At 43.6% G+C, this 19,778-nt stretch overlaps 1 protein-coding gene across 1 annotated transcript in view; it reads right to left on the bottom strand.

Moving 5' to 3' along the window:
• The window catches only part of DEX1 (defective in exine formation protein (DEX1)), a 122,852-nt gene that overhangs the window by 45,644 nt on the left and 57,430 nt on the right, over window positions 1-19,778 (bottom strand). Inside the window, exons 4-6 of the mRNA XM_087661223.1 lie at window positions 18,593-18,710; window positions 18,243-18,400; window positions 16,774-17,369 (exon numbers count right to left, since the gene is read on the bottom strand). Of these exons, the coding sequence (XP_087517349.1) occupies window positions 16,774-17,369; window positions 18,243-18,400; window positions 18,593-18,710 (872 nt within the window). The remainder of the gene's footprint in view (window positions 1-16,773; window positions 17,370-18,242; window positions 18,401-18,592; window positions 18,711-19,778) is intronic.

Genomic DNA, 19,778 nt, shown 5'->3' with positions numbered 1-19,778 from the left:
ACAATCCACATCGTGCCAAAGAAGAAATATATAGCAAATTCTTCTTGATACCTAGCACAAACAAAGCATCCTGTAGGCGGAGAATAGAGCCATCAATGGCTGAGCACAAACTCCCCAATACCTCTAACAAGGTATGATGCATTGTTGGCTCACTGTACAGACTTGCCAACTGGAGTTGCACCAACAAAAGCAAATAAATCTCTGCGAGATGTGATGCGCCTAGAAGCACCACTATCAAAAAACCAAGTGTCTACATCCTTAGTAGAGCTAAAAGCCGTCCGGTATTCGTGAAGGAATTTGATTCAAATTCAAAGTCACTCGGATTATCAATCAAAGGTTACTGGTTCGATTCTAAAAAACCTAACGGATAGTCATGATAAATAGAATTCATTTTGTTGGTTCCTTTTTATCTATTTCTTTTTGTCAGAGAATTTGAATCTTTAACAAACTGAAACTTCGTTTGTCTCCATTCCATTATATGCTATGATTGTTGTATATACTGAATCTCATGAGAGAAAGAGAGTTATACGAGTGGTACTTGAAACATCATCTTTACTCTGATCTTCAAACATTTGATTTTCAATTGCAATACGTTTACGGAAAAGGAGCCCCTACGTCTCGATATCAAGGATCTCGCTTGAAAATAGTACGTCGTCTAAAGGATTTACCTGGGCTTACGAGCAAGTCATCAAACCCAAATAAAACATGGATTGATGATGATCCGTCTATTTCAAGAAAAACATCTCAATTTTCCATACGATTAGAAGCTAAGCAGAGATTACGTTTCAACTACGACTCAACAGAACGCCAATTACTTAGATATATACGAATTGCTAGGAAAGCCGAGGGTTCAACGGGTCAGGTATCATTACAATTGCTTGAAATGCACTTGGATAATATCATTTTTCAATTTGGTATGGCCCCCGTTATCAACCCAAGAAGAGTCATAACTGCATGTATGAAAATAATAGTCCCTATCTGCAACAAAGAACGTTGACTCAGTAGCAGTGGAAGGAGCATTAAAACAGACATTCGTAACTCCTTTTTACTTCTCCTTCGCTATGCGCTTTCTACACTCAGTGATGTAGTGGCTTGGCTTCTTGCAATAATGGCATTTGCTCTTCTTGGCTTGTGTGCCCCCTTACTTCTTATTACCTTGTGAAGTGCCTGAAGTCCCAAAGCTTTGTGGAGCATTCTTTGCTTGGCTACCCTTGCCCTTCTATCATGCCATAAAAGCCTACTCAGAGGCTATAACATCCACGACACTATTTCTTCTTGTCAGCTCCTCCTCTAAGAGCAAATTGACCAGCTGAAGAGAAGTAATCGGTTGTGATGCAATCCTCATGGTGAGGTTCAAGGCCGTATGAAAGGCCAAGTACAAGGGTGGTAATGAGTTCAATGTAGTAGATATCAGTTGTGCATTTGAGTAATACTCATCGACATTCATAAGCTGCTCACGCAAGTCCTGAATTTTGTTCAAGTGATCTTGCATAGAATGACCCTCATCCATCTTCAGTGTCTCAAGCTCTTTCTTTAAGAAAAAGATGCGGGTCTTATTCTTACCAGTAAACATCTGCTCCAAAGTCAGCTAAGCTTCTCATGAAGAAGCTGCAGACCGAATGCGAGGGATGATAGACCACTGAACTGCCAATGCAATCAGCGATAATGCCTATACATCCGATGTATCCCATGTCTTTTGAGCTGGTGATCTTTGGGGAAGTGGCTAAACAGGCTGAGGTGCCCATTATCCACGTCCTCCTAGAGGAGGAGTAGCAGAAGCCACAACTCCGAGCCTTTCTTCTTCTCCGCTTACGTAGTCCCAAAGATTCTTCGCAATCAGCACATTCTTCATCATGAAGAACCAAAGTGAATAGTTATTACAATCCAACCTGTTCTCCTTGGATACATAGATAAGTATAGCACCTCCCTGATTTGCCATGATAATCAGTGCCAAAAAGAGTAAAAAAGAAGCAATAGCCGAGCTGGACCAACCTGGAAATCTCAAATTTTTCAAAAATTACAGCAAAGAGGTTGTTGCAATTCGCAAAACTAAAGTTCACTCTGTCAAAACTATCTGTAGTGCATGCAGTCCAAGGTACACTTAATCCATGGAAAATCTTGGCTACCTCTTGAATAGTATTCATAGCTAGGGTTTTTTTTTGGAGTGTTACAGCTTGAGAATAGTAGGCTTCAAATATTAATACCATATGGTGTAAATGAAAAAACTCATTCATTTTCATATTGAGGTAGAATGGCAAAAGGTATCTTTTGGACACAACTTCTTTTAACTACTCCTATATGGTTATTAACTAGGATGTCCCCTTGGCCATGGTCTCGATAGTATTGGTTTTGCCATAATAGCTTCCCCTGTCAACTTGAGTTGGCTATCATGGTCCGATTTGAGACATTAGTTCCAATGGGCGAGAAAATAATCCACCATTATCTCTATCCAAGCTTAAGCATTTGTTTTCACATATTTTCCCTTGTTGTCAAACTCAGGTGGCTTGACCTTCTTGATGAGAATTTCTTTCTCTTAGACCTAAATAGGATTAGGGGTAGCGGATCAAATGCCTATCTCTTCTAGTATTCACGATATAGACCGAGTCATGCCTTCCAAGTGGTGGATTGGCTCAGGCACTCAATTCATCGCACGCCCACTAACTCTTCTAACTGGCCACAATAGGTGCATTCCTCCCTAGGATGAGACGTCACCTCCCTGTATAAATTTTACGGCCACGTCTAATGTTTTTGTATATGATATTCAATTAGTTTGAGAATGTAAGGCATGATTGATACACACTTTCCTTACCGTTTCGATCAATGATCTTCAATTGGAACTCGCTGAAGCATCGTATGTGTTCTATAGACAAGCGACGCTTTCGTCTGATTGCCAACTTGCATTGAGAACAAGGACACAGGACACGCTAATTAAGATACGCCTCGAGATCTTGGACATCACGACCATTATCATTTTCCATTTTGTCTACGCTACGACAAACAATAGGTTTTTGTTCTCATTGTCTTTTTACTTTTTTATTTGCCTCCCTTCATTCTTCTTCGCTTCTCTCTCCCCCTCTATTTCTATAAATGTTTCTTTATCCCCTCCATCTTTGATTTTGATTTTAGCAAGATGCGTCGAGTGCAAATGGAAAGGTAAAGAGAGAAGAAGTGAGAGTGGAGAGAGAAGAGTTAGGAGTGCTCACATCTCTCCCTTATCTCCATATCCCATGAAGATGCCCTTGATGGATTTCATGTCTAGTTTAGTCCTCTGATTTACAGGAATATGCACAAAAGCATCACAACCAAAGACATGCAAATGGTCATATGAAGCAAGTTTGTTAAACCAAACCTCTTCAAGAATGCCATTTTCCAATGCACAATTGAGAGAGCAATTGCACACATGAACTGCAGTTTTAAGAGCCTCTCTCTAGAACCGTTGCGGGAGATTAGCTATGAACAGTATGCATCTGACTCTCTCACAAAGTGTACGATTATATCTTTCAGCTATGCCATTTGATGCAGGATTGTAAGGGGTTGTCAACTCCCTCTTAATGCCATGCTTCTCACAAAACTTTTTGAACTCATTTGAAACATACTCGCCTCCATTATCCATTCTTATAGCCTTTAACTTAAGCCCTTTCTGTGTGGTAACAAAAGCATAAAACCTTTTAAAGGCGTCCAACACTTCCTTTTTGCTCTTTAATACATATACCCATGACTTTCTAACGAAATCATCAATAAAAGTGGCAAAGTATCGTGCACTCCCATATGAATTAACAAGCACAGTATACACATCAGAATGTACTAAGTCAAGAGCATTGGACTTCTTAACGGCACCAGAGTAATAAGGAGACTTCACATGTTTTTCATATATGCAATCATTACAAAAGTCGAGATCAAAGCCTTTTACATCAAATCTCCCTAAAGAGGAGAGAACCTGAAGGCTTGTTGGCTCATATGGCCAAGTCTTTTGTGCCAAAGTTCCATCCGTGAATGAACTTCAGCAACAGCCAAAAACTTGCCAAGAAATGCTTTACAATGCACATAATACAAAGTCCCCCTTTTGCTGCCTTTAACAATCAGTATGGTGCCCTTGTGGACCTTCCAAGATCCACCATCAAAGATAGTAAACTACCCTCTTGCATCAAGCTACCCAACTGATAGTAGAATTTCTTTATGCTGGGTAGGTATCTGACATCTTACAAAATCAGCTCTTAACCATTTTCAAGGGCCAAGTGAATGGTACCTACACCATCTATTTTATATGCATAATTGTTGCCCAAGTAAACCTTGCCTAGGCAACCTGCATTGTATTCAGAAAATGACTCCAAAGAGGGAGAAACATGAAAAGAGGCACCGTTTTCCACTATCCATGATTGAGACAGCCCATCTTGAGCTGAAACTAAGGCATCAATTACCTCCCTTTTAGTGACATAACATCTACATCATTACATGAGGCTAGAACAAGTATCTCTTCAATGTCAGAGAGCTCTTTAATGGCCACACTAGATGCAACATTTTCCTTTGCAGCTTCTTTTGAGGGATAGGTGTCATCATCTTTCTTATCATCCTTCGTTTTATTTCCTTCGTTTCATATAGTAGCAACAATCAAGCTTTTTGTACCCTTTACATCCACATCGATAGCAAGTAACGTCCTATTGTTTGCCCTTGCTTTTACTCCTGCTTTCACTTTTTATTTCTTGCATTACCCCTCTTTTCTAACCTGCCTCTAAGATGATAGGCTGAGCCACTACTTTCTCCACTGATCTTTCTTCTAAACTCCTCATTGAGAATAGAACACCTAACACCATCGAAGGTTGAAGCAAGGTTGTTGCTCAATGAAACAACTAGAGATTCCCAGCTATCAGTCAAAGTCATCAACAAGAAAATAGCCTTCGATTTATCATTGAAGGGCTGCAAACCAAAGTCTTGCAATTGGCTCAAAATCTCTATGAAAGCACTCAAATGCTCTAATGCTCGCTTAGACTCATCCAACTCCATGTTTACAAGCTTACGCATGAGATGCACTTGATTTATTGGAGTTATATTTTCATAAGTGTCTATCAATTTTTTCCATATGGCATAAGCTGTATCAAGACGCTTAATGTCTGTAAGTACATCATCACATACAACCATTTTAATTTATGCAATCTTGTTGAGTCTAACCCAATCCTCATTTGTCATAGCTGCAAGCTTGACTTCTAAAAGAGCATCATCACAATCCTTGAGAAACAAAATGCCTTGCATCCTGTCCTTCCATAAGTCAAAACCAGTGCCATCAAACCTCTTGATTTCAAGAAGGGATTTAGTGTCACCGTTGCTTGAAGCATTTGCAGTCATTTTTCAGCAATGCACCCAAAGATCAATACTACAATTTATGACAGCAAACAATGAACTGAATATTCAGCTAATATCAGCCCAAATTTTCACTCAATAAGAGCAAGGTTCAGTCCAAGTACATGTACAGCAGTAGAACGGATGACTTTCAGCAGTATAACTGAAATTTCAGCATATAATCCAAGCATACATCACTGCCAGGTGACTCCCACTTCAGCAGTATCACCAAAAGTACATCTGCAACAATCCAAGATCTGCAAGTGATCACTAAGACTGCTGCAACATGACCATTCAGCAATACATCAACTCAATGGGAGCTACCCAACATGGGTACTGCATACATATGTGACCAAGTCAACTTCTAGTACACAAAAACACCAAGATTCTTTGCAATTTCTTCAAAAATCTCACAAGTGAAAGATAAATCTCACTACCTACAGCACCAAGATTACTTCAGCAATGATCCCAATGTACATTTCAAACATCATTTTTTCCAAAATTCTCAAATTTCAGCAAAAGCCCCAAAATTTTACTGACCAACCTGCCCCGATCACATTGATACATGAAATCGAGAGCATAAAACGGGCAAAATTAGTAAAATTTTCCAAAATCTTGAAAAGCCCCAAAATTCTCAGGTCAAAATGTGCACCAATGTTAACAAATTTGACTCAACTAAGCAAAATTTAACTAATATGAGAAAAGCCCCAAAATTTTCAGAGCCAATGTGCACAATTTCTGCGATTTCCTGGTCAAATTGTCCTGTTCTGGATCACAATTCCCGAATCCAAGAAAATCCCCAAAATTTTCAGGCAAAATGGTGTTGTGTGCTTGTGCACGCGAACATCCGATAGAGAAAGGAGAGAGAAATCGCAGATTTATAACAAACTTTTCAAATCGTTGACCTGCCCCGTCTGCCCAATCAGTCCCCTTGGCCCATCGCCCGCACTCCACAATCCTTGCTTGGCCCATCCCGCGCATTTGCCTAGCCCATCGCCTTGTCACACATGACCTACGACAATCGTCAAGCCTGGTCGCCTACTGGTTTTGGTTGCGCTGCACGCGCCCTGCCCTATCTGCAGCATATGCACACAACCTATCCCGTCAACAGCACATGATTTGTATTGGTCGTCTTCTCAACTACTACCTATCGACTTCTGCCAGTGCCATGACCTAGCACACTCTTGGGAGGTGTGAATGCTGTAACCGATGCTCTGATACCACTTTGTTGCACAGGAGTGCTATGGAGTGTGAGACAAAAATGAGCAGAAATAGGGTTGAGAGCTGAGAGTGAGGGAATCGAATGTGAGTGTACCAATGTGTTGCACGGTACACAAGGAATAAAAAAGTATTTATATGTTAGGGTACAAGTCAAGGGTGTGTTCACACTCGTAAGTTTATACACATGGGATTAATGGGAGTTTACACCCAACAACTATTTCCAACTAGGCGACTGCTGTTGTCCATCATCCAGCTGTCGTACAGCCTGCCACGTCAGTATATTGTAGCATTTGCAAGCCCCAACTGCCGCCCTACATAATTTCTCTCTCATCTAGCTAGCCTACTTCCCGTGGCACTGTTGTTGGGCTTGAGAGTAGATGTTGAGCTAAAAATGCATTAGCTTCACTTAAATAGTCCCTAAACATGCTTAATTAAGGAAGAAACCTTGTTTATTTAAAAGAAATGCATTCCTAGAGAGTGTCTATATCCCATAAGCACAGACCCACTCGGGAGGGCCCAAACTTTCTATAAATATGTATGCTTCCCTCCATTCAGCCCTAATCTCGTTTTTGCAGGTTTCAAGTGTTTTCAGCTTGCTGCCCACACCTCGTTCGCAGAGGACATCACAACCCAATCTGTCCATTGCAGTCTTCACTCATCTATCGCCTATTTCCAACCCTCTGTTATCAGTTTGCTGCTGTTTCCAGCCAGGCAACTGCTGCTGTCCATCCATCTATTGTACACCCTGCCACATCAGAATACTGCTGCATTTGTAGGCCCTAGCTGCCGCCCTGCAGAATTTCTCTCTGCTCCAGCTATCGCCATCATCTCCTCAACCTGTTGCTGTTGTTCTCTCTCCTGGAGTCTGCATTTGCTGTTTTCCGTCTCCTCACATGTGTTTTCAATATTTCTCTCTCCTCACCAGCGTTTTTAGTCTTTCTCTCTCTTGCACTGCCGTCTGGATTAGATCGAGCCTTCCTTGGCCACATTTGCTGGTATTCGACATTCGGAGGCTATCTTGCTGCGATTTGGGATCCGTTTCGCTGCATGAACGTTGTATATTCAATAGTCATATCATTTCATTCATTCTCTATGTTCATTGTCTTTGAGTTACCTTTATCCTAACTATGTTCTTCTATCATTCCGTGCTTTTTCGTACGTTATTATTTGTGTTTCTATGTTAGGGTATTTTCTTCACATGGTATCAGAGCCAAGTTCTCTCAGAGAAACCTAGGCCTTGATCTGAAAGCTCTACACAAGAAGGAGGAACAACAGAAGGGCGAACACTACTTGTGTATCACTTCTCACATCCAAGCTAAATCCATCGAGAAACGAGTCGGAGTGGGCCTCACATCTTGCTTCACAAGCTCTCGACATGGCCCAACAAACATTGGACTACCATTGAGTTTCACGACCTTACAAGATTACTGCAACTGAGTACGATCTCATTTTGATACATAGATCCCAACAGCAAATAGAAGGTGTCAGAGTGCAGCGGTGCGGAAGCGTAGGACTGAGAGAGAGAGAACGCAGAGAGAAAAAGGGAGAGAAAGAGACAGTGTACAATGAAGATCTGTTGTATAAAGAATGCTGAATACAAAGATATACACGGGCGCAGTGCGCTGGACTGCGTGTCTCCACCTCGACGATGCGACCTGCTGTCCACCTCGAAGTCTGCTGCAGTCTGCACTGTCTGCTGTCTGAAATCTGTGAACAGAGACAGAAATCTGCACGGCACCGGTCTGTAATCTGCGACAGAGAATAGTGGCCAGACTGCTGAAAACGTCAGCAATAAATAGTCGAAAAACTGCCTGGAATGGGGCACCAGAAAATAGGGCGCAGCCTGAATAAATCGGCTGCAGGCAGTCGGACTGCCACGTGGCAGTCCGACTGTGCAGCAGGTCCGACTGCTGCTGGTCCAACTGCTGCAGCTGGTACTGCCCTACCAGACAGGCTATGATCTCTGACACCCCCTCTCAGAGCCTGGACAGGGCAGAAGCCTGAGGGATCTGGAATGTTGCCGAAGTAGAGCCTGAGGAAGCGCCTTCGTAAACAAATCCGCAAGATTATCCTCCATCTTGCAATACTCCACAGTGATGGTCTCATCCAAAAGCTTTTCTCAGATGAAGTGGTACTGGATCTCAATGTGCTTCGTCCGGACATGAAAAACAAGATTTCTTGTCAAGGCAATGCAACTCTCATTGTCACATCGCAGCAATGTAGGACGAGTCTGGGGGCACCCAAGCTCCTCCAACAATCTCCGAAGCCACACAACCTCGCATGTGGTGGAAGACGCGGCCCAATACTCCGCCTCCGTAGACGAAAGGGCTACCGTGGGCTGCTTCTTGCTACTCCATGAAATAACACCTGCACCCAAAGTAAAGCAGTAACCTGTTGTAGACCGCCTGTGGTCCACGTCACCGGCCCAATCCGAGTCGCTCCAACCTGCAAGTACAAGATCTGACCCATCTGTCCCTGCGGGGTAATGAATCCCCAAATCAGACGTCCCCCTCAGATACCGAAGTATCCTCTGAGCAGCCTGCCAATGCACCGTCTTAGGTTCACTCATGAACCCTGCCAAGAGCCCAACAGCAAAACATAGATCAACCTTGGTGTTGAGAAGCCAAATCAAAGACCCTATCAACTGTCGATAGCGGGAAGCATCCACCAAAGGAGAAGCTGAGTGGGAAGTGGCCTTCCAGTTCGGATCCATAGGAGTAGAGAGGGCCCGACAATCTTCCATCTCAAAAGACACCAAGAGCTCCTGTACATATCTCTGTTGGGAGAGAAAGATCCCCCTCTGAGACTGAAAAATCTCATGTCCTAAAAAGAAATGGAGTAGCCCCAAATCCGTCATCTCGAACGTCCGATGTAAAGCTGACTTTGTCTCCTGGACCTGCTGTGCATCATCACCTGTGACAATCAAATCATCAACATATAATACAAACAGCACACAACCATCCTCGGAAGTGTGAACATACAGCTGCGGATCGGCCTTGGACCGCCGATATCCCAACTGAGTCTGGAGGAACGAATCAATCTTCTCGTTCCACGCTTGCGGGGCCTGCTTGAGGCCATACAGGGCCTTCTTCAACCTGTAGACTTTCCCATCTGAAGAACCAAAGCCAGGAGGCTGCTCGACGTAGATCTCCTCCTTCAAATCACCATTCAGGAAGGCCGACTTCACATCTAGCTGATAAACAGGCCATCTCCTATGGCCAGCCAAAGCAAGAACAGCTCTAATGGTTGCCATACGAGCTGTAGGGGCAAAGGTGTCATGGCAGTCAATCCCTGGGCGCTGGGCAAAACCCTTAGCAACAAGGCGAGCCTTGTGCTTATCCAAAGTACCATCACTGAGATATTTGGTCTTAAAGACCCACTTGACTCCAATCACCTTCTTCTTCGAGGGGCGTGGCACAAGTGACCAAGTGCCATTCCTCTCAATAGCCTCCAACTCAGCTTCCATAGCTTTCTTCCATGGGGCGGACTGTAAAGCCTCCTTCACGGAGGTGGGCTCTCGATCCTGTATAACTCGGGACATCAAACAATAATTGGAGCAAACAAGCTCCGAAGAATGCGCCTGGTGCCTCCGTGACCGCCGCGGACCATCCTGCGGTCCCCACTCCTCAGGAACCCCCTCGATCCCTGAATCACGGAGTGTGTCACGGGCCCAGCGAGGAGGAGGCCAAACCTCCCCTCGTCGTTCTCCATCAGTAGAAGACTCTGGAATGTCCACCGGTGGTAACTCCTCAGAAGGATCCGGTGGAACAGTAGACTCTGTATCAGAAACAGAATCATAATCAAACGGCACAGGCTCCAGTGGAACTGTAGAAGGAGCCAAACTCTCCCCTGGAACTCCAAGAACGGGATGCTCCTCACCCGTTGAAGAAGCCGGAACCTCCACAAACCGCACATCACGGCTAGTATATACATCCCGCTTGACGGGATCATACAGTCGGTAGCCTTGGGACTGGGAGCTGTAGCCAACAAATACCTGTTTTCGGGAAGCCGCTTCGAATTTGTCACGGTGAGCTTTGGGAATGTGAACATAGGCATCACACCCAAAGACCCGAAAGTAAGAAACATCTGGCTTCGACCCAAAATACGCCTCAAATGGAGTCATCCCTTCCACGGCCGACGTAGGAGATCGGTTAAGGATGTGGACTGCAGTAGCCACAGCCTCGGCCCACAGAACCTGAGGGGTCTGTCGGTGCTCCATCATGGTGCGCGCCATCTCGATCACACTGCGGTTCTTCCGTTCGAGAATACCATTTTCTTGTGGAGTATTCGTATTGGCAAACTCCTGGTGAATTCCTCTATCTGCACAAAACCGAGCAAATTCATTAGACACAAATTCACCTCCCTTGTCGGATCGCAAGGTCTTCAACTTCCGGCCTGATCGGTTCTCCTCAAAGAGAAGCCAATCCTTGAAGTGCGAGAAAGCTTCTGACTTTAGTGCCAAAAAATAGGCCCATGTCATCCTGCTATAGTCATCCACGATCAGCATGAAGTACGAGCTCCCACGCAGGGACTCATTCCTCATAGGGCCACATAGATCCGTAGATACTAACTCCATCGGTGAAGTAGACCGCCGCGAAGCGGTGTGGGGAATGGCATCCCTATGCTGCTTCCCCCTTATGCAGGAGGCACATGGCTGCTAGCTCACCACTATATCCGGCAACCTTCGAACAAGCTGTCCCCGCGACGCCTTCCGAAGATAGTCATAGTTCAGGTGACCAAACCTAGCATGCTATAATTCAGACTGTGACTGTGAGGTAAGAAGAAGAGTAGAGAGGGCAGTGGAAGACTTCAGTTTGTAACTGCCGTTCTCCTCATATCCAGATGATAGAACCTTCCTCGATTCACGATCAAGGACTCGCACTGTAGAACTGTCAAACTCCACCAGAAGACCAAGGGAGCAAATCTTATGGACTGAAAGGAGATGGTACCCCAATCCTGATACATGCAAAACCTCTGAGGTATGGGTGCCACCTCGTCAATCCGGAATAAGCTGCATCTTACCCCGACCTGCAATAGAAACTGAAGAGCTGTCTCCAATGAGAACCTGCCCACGCGAAGGTCGCAGCTGGGCAACACCATCTGATGAAGGAGTCATGTGCCGTAAGGCACCACTATCAATAATCCACTCTCGAGATTGGGAAGCCGCCATCGCAGCATCAGAAGCATTCGGTGAAGCGTCCTCAATGACAACTAGATGTAGAAATGCAGCTGATGAGGGTACAGCCACCGCTCCAGAATCCTTAGTATGCTTCTTCTTGGTGTCCTTCGAGTCTTTGTCAGGGCAATCCTTCTTCCAATGGCCAGTCTTTCCACAAATATGGCATGTGGAGTCTTTGTCCTTGTCCTTCTCCTTGTCCTTCTTGGACTTGTTATCCCCCTTCTTCTTCTTTTGGTCCTTCCCCTTCTTCTGAGAGGCTTGACCTGTCAACGCCTCCGTCTTGGAAGCATTCTGTCCCTTTAACTGTTCCTCTTGGTCCAAGACCATAGGAACCAACTCCTCCCACCGAAGAGTAGACTCTCACCCCGAAGCAATAAGGGCAGAGTAAAATGTACCGAATCGTGGCGGCAACTGGGACAATAGTGTGATCGCCATGTCTTCGGAGGAGATCGGCTTCCCCGCATTCTGAACCTGCATCTGTAGCTGCCTTAGCTTATTAATGTGTTCCCTTAGCGAAGAAGACTTATTGACGGACAAGGTCCGCATCTGTACCTCCAAAGAAACCCTCTTCATCAGGGTCATCCGATTGTACATTTAATCAAGCTCCAGCCATAACTCACGAGCCACCGTCAAGTGCTCGATGTGAGCGATCACGGCTGTAGTGCATGATAGAAAGAGAAAGGATCGAATCCTGGCATTCAGTTTGTCCCAATGAGACTGGGCCCTGGCCAACTCCGCACGAGCATCGGAAGAGAGTTTGGACTCATCTCTTACCGAAGGCCAGTCAATATCTTCCTGTACCAACTCCGCCAAATCATAGGACTCCAGAATGGCCAACATCATAACGCGCCAAATGCGGTAGTTGTCGCCGTCGAGCTTCTGATCTGTAGGAAGAGCCGGTAGGACAGGCACCTTCCGGTCCATAATCGCCTGGAACTCCAAGTCCATCTCTGTAGACATCTTCACCTGCAATGCCTTCTCAAACGCAAAAGCAGCCCCCTCTGACTGGGTAAACTCAGCCTGCTAAGGCTCTTCTGCGTCCCGAAGCTCCTTCACCCGCCGGAGGCGATGAAAAAGCAAAACCTGCACTTTTAGGTTGAAAACTCAAACTTTCTCCGCGTCAAACAGCAGTAAACAGCAACAAATCCACCACCTGTACTCCTTTCCTGTGCGCCCACACTCGTTTCAGCCTTGTTCCAAGGCGCAGCCCTCCTGTCTGCCCTTAAACGCAAAAAACGCAAATTTGTGTCGCGATGGAAACTCCTCTTCAGGTTGATTCTGCGCTCAATCAGCCCTCAAACACTGCTCTAATACCATGTCAGAGTGCAGCGGTGCGGAAGCGTAGGACTGAGAGAGAGAGAACGCAGAGAGAAAAAGGGAGAGAAAGAGACAGTGTACAATGAAGATCTGCTGTATAAAGAATGCTGAATACAAAGATATACACGGGTGCAGTGCGCTGGACTGCGTGTCTCCACCTCGACGATGCGACCTACTGTCCACCTCGAAGTCTGCTGCAGTCTGCACTGTCTGCTGTCTGAAATCTGTGAACAGAGACAGAAATCTGCACGGCACCGGTCTGTAATCTGCGACAGAGAATAGTGGCCAGACTGCTGAAAACGTCAGCAATAAATAGTCGAAAAACTGCCTGGAATGGGGCGCCAGAAAATAGGGCGCAGCCTGAATAAATCGGCTGCAGGCAGTCGGACTGCCACGTGGCAGTCCGACTGCACAGTCCGACTGTGCAGCAGGTCCGACTGCTGCTGGTCCGACTGCTGCAGCTGGTACTGCCCTACCAGACAGGCTATGATCTCTGACAGAAGGTAAGTTTGAATTCTTTAGATTCAATGCATCAATCTACTAATCATGTAGACGGGTGGAATCTCCACTTAGGATTGGCCATCTGCGAGTGAAAACTGGCATAGAGTACACTCCATTGCCTTCATACTTATTCTCTTCAGTGCTAGGTATGTCTACTATTTCAGATTCTATTAATGATGATTTCCCTTCTATTATTATTGATGGTTTTCATGATAAAGGACGTATGCAAAACAGTTTCTGGCTTATGAGTAATGAGGACGACGGATATTTCTTTATGAACTCAAGACTAAATAAGAAGTTGAAACAAAAAGCTGTCAGTACTCCTTCCCCTTCTTTTCTGAAGAAAATACCCTAACACAGAAACACAAATAACACAATACGACAAAGCGCAAACTAATAGAAGAACACAGTTAGGGTTAGGGTAACTCAGAGACAATGAATACACAGAATGAATGAAATGATTTGACTATTGAATATACAATGCTCATGCAGCAAACACACTATGCAATGAATGAATATTGTACGTCGAACCCTTGTATCTCAAGGATCAGGGCAAGGATAGTGAGCTGGAGAGAGTGTCGTACTCCAAATGGATTTCAAATCGCAGCAATGTAACCTCCGAATGTCGAACACCAACAAACGCAGTCAAGGAAGGCTTGGATGTGATGTAGACAGAAGTGCACAGGAGAACAACTAAAAACGCAGGTGAGAAGAGAGAAAATAGTGAACACATCTAGGAGAGAGAAAACAGCAAACACAGGCTGCAAGAGAGAGAAAACAGCAGCAACAGGCTAAGGAGATAATGGCGATAGCTAGAGGAGAGAGAATCTGCAGGGCGGGAGATGGGGCCTGCAAACGTAGCAGTATGCTGAAGTAGCAAGTTGAACAAAAGCTGGATGACGGACAGCAGTAGTCGCCTGGCTGGAAACAGCTGCAAATTGATGACGGAGGGCTGGAAACAGGGCCAAATGAGTGAAGACTGCAACAAACTGCTTGGACTGCGATATCCTTCACAAACAGGGTGTGGCAGCAAGCTGAAAACACTTGAAACCAGCAAAAGTGAGATTACGACTGAATGGAGGGTGGCATACCTATTTATAGAAAGTTTGGGCCCTCCCAACTAGGTTTGTGCCTATGGGATACAGACACTCTCTAGGAATGCATTTCTTTTAAATAAACAAGGTTTCTTCCTTAATTAAGCATATTTCGGGGCTGTTTAAGTGAAGCTAATGCATTTTTAGCTCAACAGGGGGGGAGAGGAGGGCTATATTAAATACATCATAAATACAATGGTTGGTTGAACAACCAACATAGTGGGCTATAATGCCACGCAATTAAGTGAAGCTAATGCATTTTTAGCTCAACAAGGGGCTGGGGGGGGGGAGGGGGCGAGGGGGCGAGGGATGTGTCGAAGGCTATATTAAATACATCATAAATACAATGGTTGAGTGAACAACCAACATAGTGGGCTATAATGCCACACAATATGTAGATGTAAGAGAAAGGTGTGAAAGTCCCATGTCTACATAAAAGCATCTCCCCTCCTCATCCACTTCAAGCCACCTTGCAACCTCTACCATCTTCTTCAAAGTACAAATAGTCTCTATCTAGATTCTAGGGAGCAAGCCTACAGTGCAAGCATCTTGTATATCAATAGCATGATTACACCTCACAATCCAAATGAGCCAAGCAATGATGCTAGCAATGAACTCCCATTTGTGACAATGTCCTTGTGTCCATGCAATCTAGACTAGGAACCATGCTAAGTGCTGGTCAACAATGACAAATTAGTGGCTCCTCCAGAAGTCCTCGAAGCCACTCTCCCTACCTTTCTCATTCCTATACACTCTCTCTCCTCATTGAGCACTCATTAGATTGTGTCTATTGCATGTCATATGCTTTGCATTTCTCTCAATTTGCCCTAGTATTTCCTTACAGGCCCTAGTGCTGTTCATCACCCCCCATCAGCTGTATTTGCCTGCCAGCCCTTGCATTGTCCTCCCCACCTTCCCAAGATTCACCAAACAGCCATGTTTTGTAGCTCCCTGCCACCACACCGCTGGTTGGACATCATTAGGTGCTGAGCTTCTGAATCAGCATCCTCTGTCAGTCAGAGCTGCTGTGCTTTCATATCTAAAGGTTTATATCCCTATTCCGTCAGGACAAGCTGCTGCCTGGACCATTTTTTATCCATTCAGTATCAAGTTTGGAGGTTTCCCAATTCGGAATCGTCAGAGTACAACACACTACTTTAGTATCTCTCAGCCTGCTCCCTTGAGGGAGTTGTAGTTGGACAGCCCTTCCCTCCTTGAGCATCACTTGTATCACATAACTCCATACACTTGATTTGTTCATTGAGTTTCATTCCATTCACTCTCATTTCATTGGTAAGTCCTTTTGTTAGTCGTAGTTATTCATACACTGTTTTTTCTGTACAAAACCTAGTGTACTCCCCTACAAGGCAGAAGAATGAGGCTCCCAACCTAAAGCTTCCGAGCCTAAAACTGAATTAGTAACATTAGTCACTTGACCCGCTTCCTTTTGTCCTCTAACTAGAACTGGAGAGAACTAATTGTACAACATGTGGGATCTGCCAAAATAAAGCTGAAATGGTCTGACCTGATCTGAAGGGAAATTTTGGATGGTGCAAATATTGGCTGACCTAAATATGCCACATGGCATAAGTGCCCATAACAGAAACACAAGAAAAAATGGGACACTACATGTAGGCCTTTCAAGCTGACACTCTACCTAGATCGGGGCTAGACATGCACATCCTCAACATTAGAGAGCTTTGAGAATGTCGGAGCCAAACCAATTTTAATGTAAATTAGAATACAAATAAGTTATAATTGAATTATTTAGTCAAACAGCTCCTTTTCCTAAAATTTATAAACAGAAGTGTTGAGATCTTGTGTCCAGATCCATTTTGGTCACACATAGAAGGGGTACACTAAAATCTCCCATCACTCAAAGTTTTGGGATCAAAATGGCCAGACCAATTTGCAAGAACCTCTGCTTAGCATGGAGACGCACAGATAAACTCTATCCTGCTATCCTGCTAAAGAATGACATAGTAACCCATTTCAGTTCTGACATTTCAATCAACTACAATTAATCTCAAGGCTCCTATATCACCTATATTGCATTATTACGACTGATGTGAACTGAATTTATTGTCCGTGTCTATTTGTCACAACACAAATGAAAAGGGAATTTACCGGAGTACATAAAATGTGTGCATCCACATTAATATAGTCTTCTTCCTTTTCATGCTGAGCTTCCTTCCAATTCTCATCACCCCACATGCTCTCATCCACATAATCATCATAATCATACTGATACTCCTCTGTCAATCCATCCTCCACATTCTCCTCCTCATCACGAAAAACATCAAAAGAAGCATCTGCTGCATCCTCTAGAGGCTCTTGATCATTTTCTGCAGTCGGAACCTTTTCATTGGAAATTGTGTCTCCCTTGGTATCCTTGTTGGAAGAATCTCCTTCTTGCAGGAGGCGTCTTTGTTGTGCACCATGCACAATAGGCGTATAAATGTCAGACTTGTTCAAAGTAGCAGCTGCCATTTCCAGACCAATGCCTAATGTGCCTTCTTGTTTCAAGTCTTCATCAACCTTGTGATCTAGAAGGTGGCTACTTTGTGTCTGCTCCTTTTTCTGTACATTGTCTCTGAGAGTTTGACTCTCACTGTTATTGGAGGCATCCTTACTCACTGAAACTGCCTCATTTATAGGTGCATCAAGACTCGAGGGCTTGGAAGTGGTCTCATTGGCACTCCCTCCATCTGGTGTTTTCTGACCTACACCACAAAAGGAGAGGAACTTTTCGTAAGATACAGCAATACATCGTCGAGCTTGAAGGATATTAGCCATGATATTGCATGTAGTCATCATGTTGAGATTCCATGGTCAACAAAAAAGAACCTAAATCATTACAAACCTGGCAACACATCAGAACTACAAATTGATAAAATATACACAATTTATCTATGGCACACACATAAAAGAAGCTATAAACTGGCATTGGAACTGAAGGTTTTTTTTTTAAGTTGGAAGTTCTGTGATTTGAAAACAATTCAACAAATGTGTATAAGACTGAGATTTTTTATCTTGTTTCAAAGTAGCACAACCAGTGCACAAATCTTTTTATCTCAAAATCTGTTATCCCGGCATGAATGAACAAAGTCATTGAAGTCATTTTTGCATAGATTTGAAAATCAAATGAACACTAGGCCGGCTTTCAACCTTCCATTGTAATATGTTATTTCTCCCAATCTTTTCCAGATATTGACAGTTGATAACATCCATCCAGCTCTGCTGTGTCAAATTAAAATTCATGCTAATTGCTAGATGAACAGATTATAAATGTGTACATTGCAGATGCAGATCCTCCATAATGCAATCTGACTATACAGTACATTGACAAAGAGATGGAGCCTCACAACCACCTTTTCTATACAGGAAAGGACAGTTGACATGGGTAAATTTGCTTATACTGTAAAATCAATCCTTGAATTGAACAATAATCTCCTTATCACTTATCCAACCACCAAGTAAATACTAAACATGGCAAGCATCTTCTCAAGAGAACAGATGGTTTACACAAACTATAGGTTCACATAAGCGCAATGAATTCTGAAATTCTATATTGATTACAAGAATAGACAATTTACCAGATGATGTATGATGTTGCTTCTCTGTTATAAGAGTCTCATCATGAACATCTGGGTGAGAACGATCTGCGTGATCCGGCTGTATGCCTACATACCAATCTTTGCGAATACGCTCCCTTGGAAGAACTAGCTTCTCAGTCATCATATAACCTGAAGGTCTTTAACATGCAATATGTTCCTTGAGTTATAATGTCTTGATGCAACGTGTAAAACTTCAATACATCGTGATTCATCAAATGGAAATATTTGGTCTTCTCACAATCCATAGAACTGAATATAAAACAAAATACTGAGAATATTTATTGGAAATTTTTGGAACATAATCTGCATGGAAGTAATAAGGTAAAGACCTGAAAAACAAAACTTCTCCATTGTATGTAGCTAAAGCAATTTCCCGTACAGCATCCTTGTCAATGTCATACATCAATGGACTTGAGTGAGAAGTGGACTGATGAGATGCTGGCCATCCTGTTAAGTCATAAGCGGTGGGGGGGGTGGAGATATCACCACCACTATGAGTGACGCAGAATACACTCCAATATGTAGAAAAGATATTTCATAAGCAATAATCAACCAACCACTGAAACAAATCGTCAAATCGGACTTGACAGAGACCTTAAAATACCTTAAAATTCAATTGGGTAGTTTGAATCATTTATAGAACTTGCATAAGGCATTATATAAAGAGTAATCAACCAACCGCTGAAACCTATAACAGACCATCTTTTACAAGGACATCAAAGACAACTATGTGTTGTAAGGCCTTGAATTTTCCAACCACTAAAACAAACCATAAATCACAGAGATGCAAAAAACCTATACTTTGAGGGCCTTAAATTTTGATTTGGTAGTTTCAATCATCAACAAAACGTCTATAAGACATTAAATAAAGAGTACTCAAGTCGCTGAAAGTTATAACAAACCACTTTTCCTACGGATATCAAAGACAATTGTGTTTTGAAGGCCTTGAATTTAATTGGCAGTATGCGGTCATGCACATAGGTTTCTAATGTTCTAGATGCCACAAGATTCAAAGCGGCTAACATGAAAATGTAACGCAAAGTAGCTGTACAATGTGCTACATAAGACGTTCTACAAGAATGCATCAGTGGATGTAGTCGTTGAGGCTCTTCATACGCATATGTTGGCACCCTCTAACAAAGGACAGGATCTCTGAACGGAGCAAAGCTCACTTTAATCAGCCCCTTTGCCAAGAGATCATTTGAGCCTTCAGCTCCTCAAGATCCTTCTTGCTGATCCAGCCAGAAGCCTGAGGGACAGGTTTTGGCTCCTCAATGCAAAGCAAGATGGAAATCTTCTAACGTACCTCTGTTGGCAAAATATCAAAGATAAATGATCAAATTCAGCCAAAAACTGGGGTGTGCTGGGAATTTGGGGTAACAACAAGGTCTTAGCAAAATGATTGCTCACCAAGAAATATAATTACTCACAGTAAACGCACCCTAAAAGTCAACAAATCCTAGAGATCTACATCCAACACATCTTTAGAATTAGGCTGCTTCACGATCTCCTTTA

The sequence above is a fragment of the Lygodium microphyllum genome, chromosome 21 (assembly GCF_053477565.2).
Source record: "Lygodium microphyllum isolate KBCC chromosome 21, Lygodium_microphyllum_v1.1.10, whole genome shotgun sequence".
In the NCBI taxonomy this organism is placed as follows: Eukaryota; Viridiplantae; Streptophyta; class Polypodiopsida; order Schizaeales; family Lygodiaceae; genus Lygodium; species Lygodium microphyllum.
This window is presented reverse-complemented; position numbering and strand designations above follow the sequence as displayed.